Here is a 1142-nt window from a genome sequence, read left to right on the forward strand (position 1 = left end):
TCTCTTTCGTGTCGGTTTAACTCGGGATAAATCGTCTCGTTTGAGGAGCGATTCCCTCTATTCTAGTGAGTTGCTGTGTCTGAAAATCTTCGTCAAATTGACTTCAATGAGGGATTAAATTATACATGGGCTCGCGTGCTAAAATGGAGCTGTGCTGTTATGGGGTGTTGCGGCGGAGGTCATTGAAAGATAGTCGTGGAAGTAAAGAGTGTTGTGCGGAAGGGTTTTGTTGGAGACATCACCGTGACGGTCCCTGACAGGTTCAAGAGTATTGTTGCTGAGTGTTTCCAATCCGACGGCTTGTTCCAGAAGAGTTTGAAGGAGGGTGAGTTCTGACAATATGAAAGTTCGGAGGAAATATTTGGAAATTATCGTTGGTTTTCGTACAATTTTGTGAATTTTGATTATGTGATGGGAAAACTATTGAGCTCAGCTGAGAAAAGCAAACATATATTCCTACTTTGATAGTCACTGACTTCTTCCCTTTTCCGTTCAGCTTTCGAGACATTCATCAATCGCGACTTGGGTCGGTTCAGCGTCGCTGCTATGATGAGTAGTTTCTGTGACAAAGTGCTGAGGAAAGGAGGTCAGAGGGGCTCCTGTTGGCATATGGGATGGGTACGGGGGCAGGGGAGAAGCGTTCGGAGGAGCAGGTCGATGCTCTGATGTCGAAGTTGGTGGATCTGTTCTCGTTTTTGACCGATAAGGACGTGTTTGCTGAGATATACCGAAACCAGTTGGCGAAGCGCCTGTTGTAGTACATGGGGGTGGCGGTTCGGAGAAGGGAGGGAGGAGGCTGGGAGGTCTAGATACGATACAAGTGCTAGTGATGAGGCGGAGAAGAATGTTATCCAGAAGTTGAAGATGAAATGTGGGTGAGGAGTGGTATGGCGGTTGGGATTGATGATTTATGGCTTTGTGAGTAGAGCCCAGTTCACGTCGAAGCTGGAGGGGATGATTACTGATATATCGTTGGCCGCGGATATGCAGAAGCAGTTTAGGGAGTACCTTTCCCATAGAGACTCTCAGGCTGACTATGGCAAGTAGGCGCCGCTGAGATGCAATGTCGCGCGCCACGAAATTGCCTGAGTGTTGTTTAGTATTGATTTTTCTGTGACGGTTCTGACGACTGGATTCTGGCC

The 1142-nt window shown here is 47.5% G+C and overlaps 1 protein-coding gene across 1 annotated transcript; it reads left to right on the top strand.

Annotated features, from left to right (window-relative positions):
- Nucleotides 1-260: 260 nt before the first annotated feature.
- On the top strand, nt 261-1047 carry Pmar_PMAR012108 (hypothetical protein; the record flags this gene model as incomplete). Its single annotated transcript, XM_002787215.1, has 5 exons — nt 261-325; nt 497-586; nt 631-754; nt 810-875; nt 927-1047. Coding segments are annotated over 5 exons (466 nt in total), but the record flags the coding sequence as incomplete, so codon positions are not given.
- Nucleotides 1048-1142: the final 95 nt, after the last annotated feature.

Source organism: Perkinsus marinus (assembly GCF_000006405.1).
Source record: "Perkinsus marinus ATCC 50983 genomic scaffold scf_1104296929894, whole genome shotgun sequence".
NCBI classification, from domain to species: Eukaryota; Perkinsozoa; order Perkinsida; family Perkinsidae; genus Perkinsus; species Perkinsus marinus.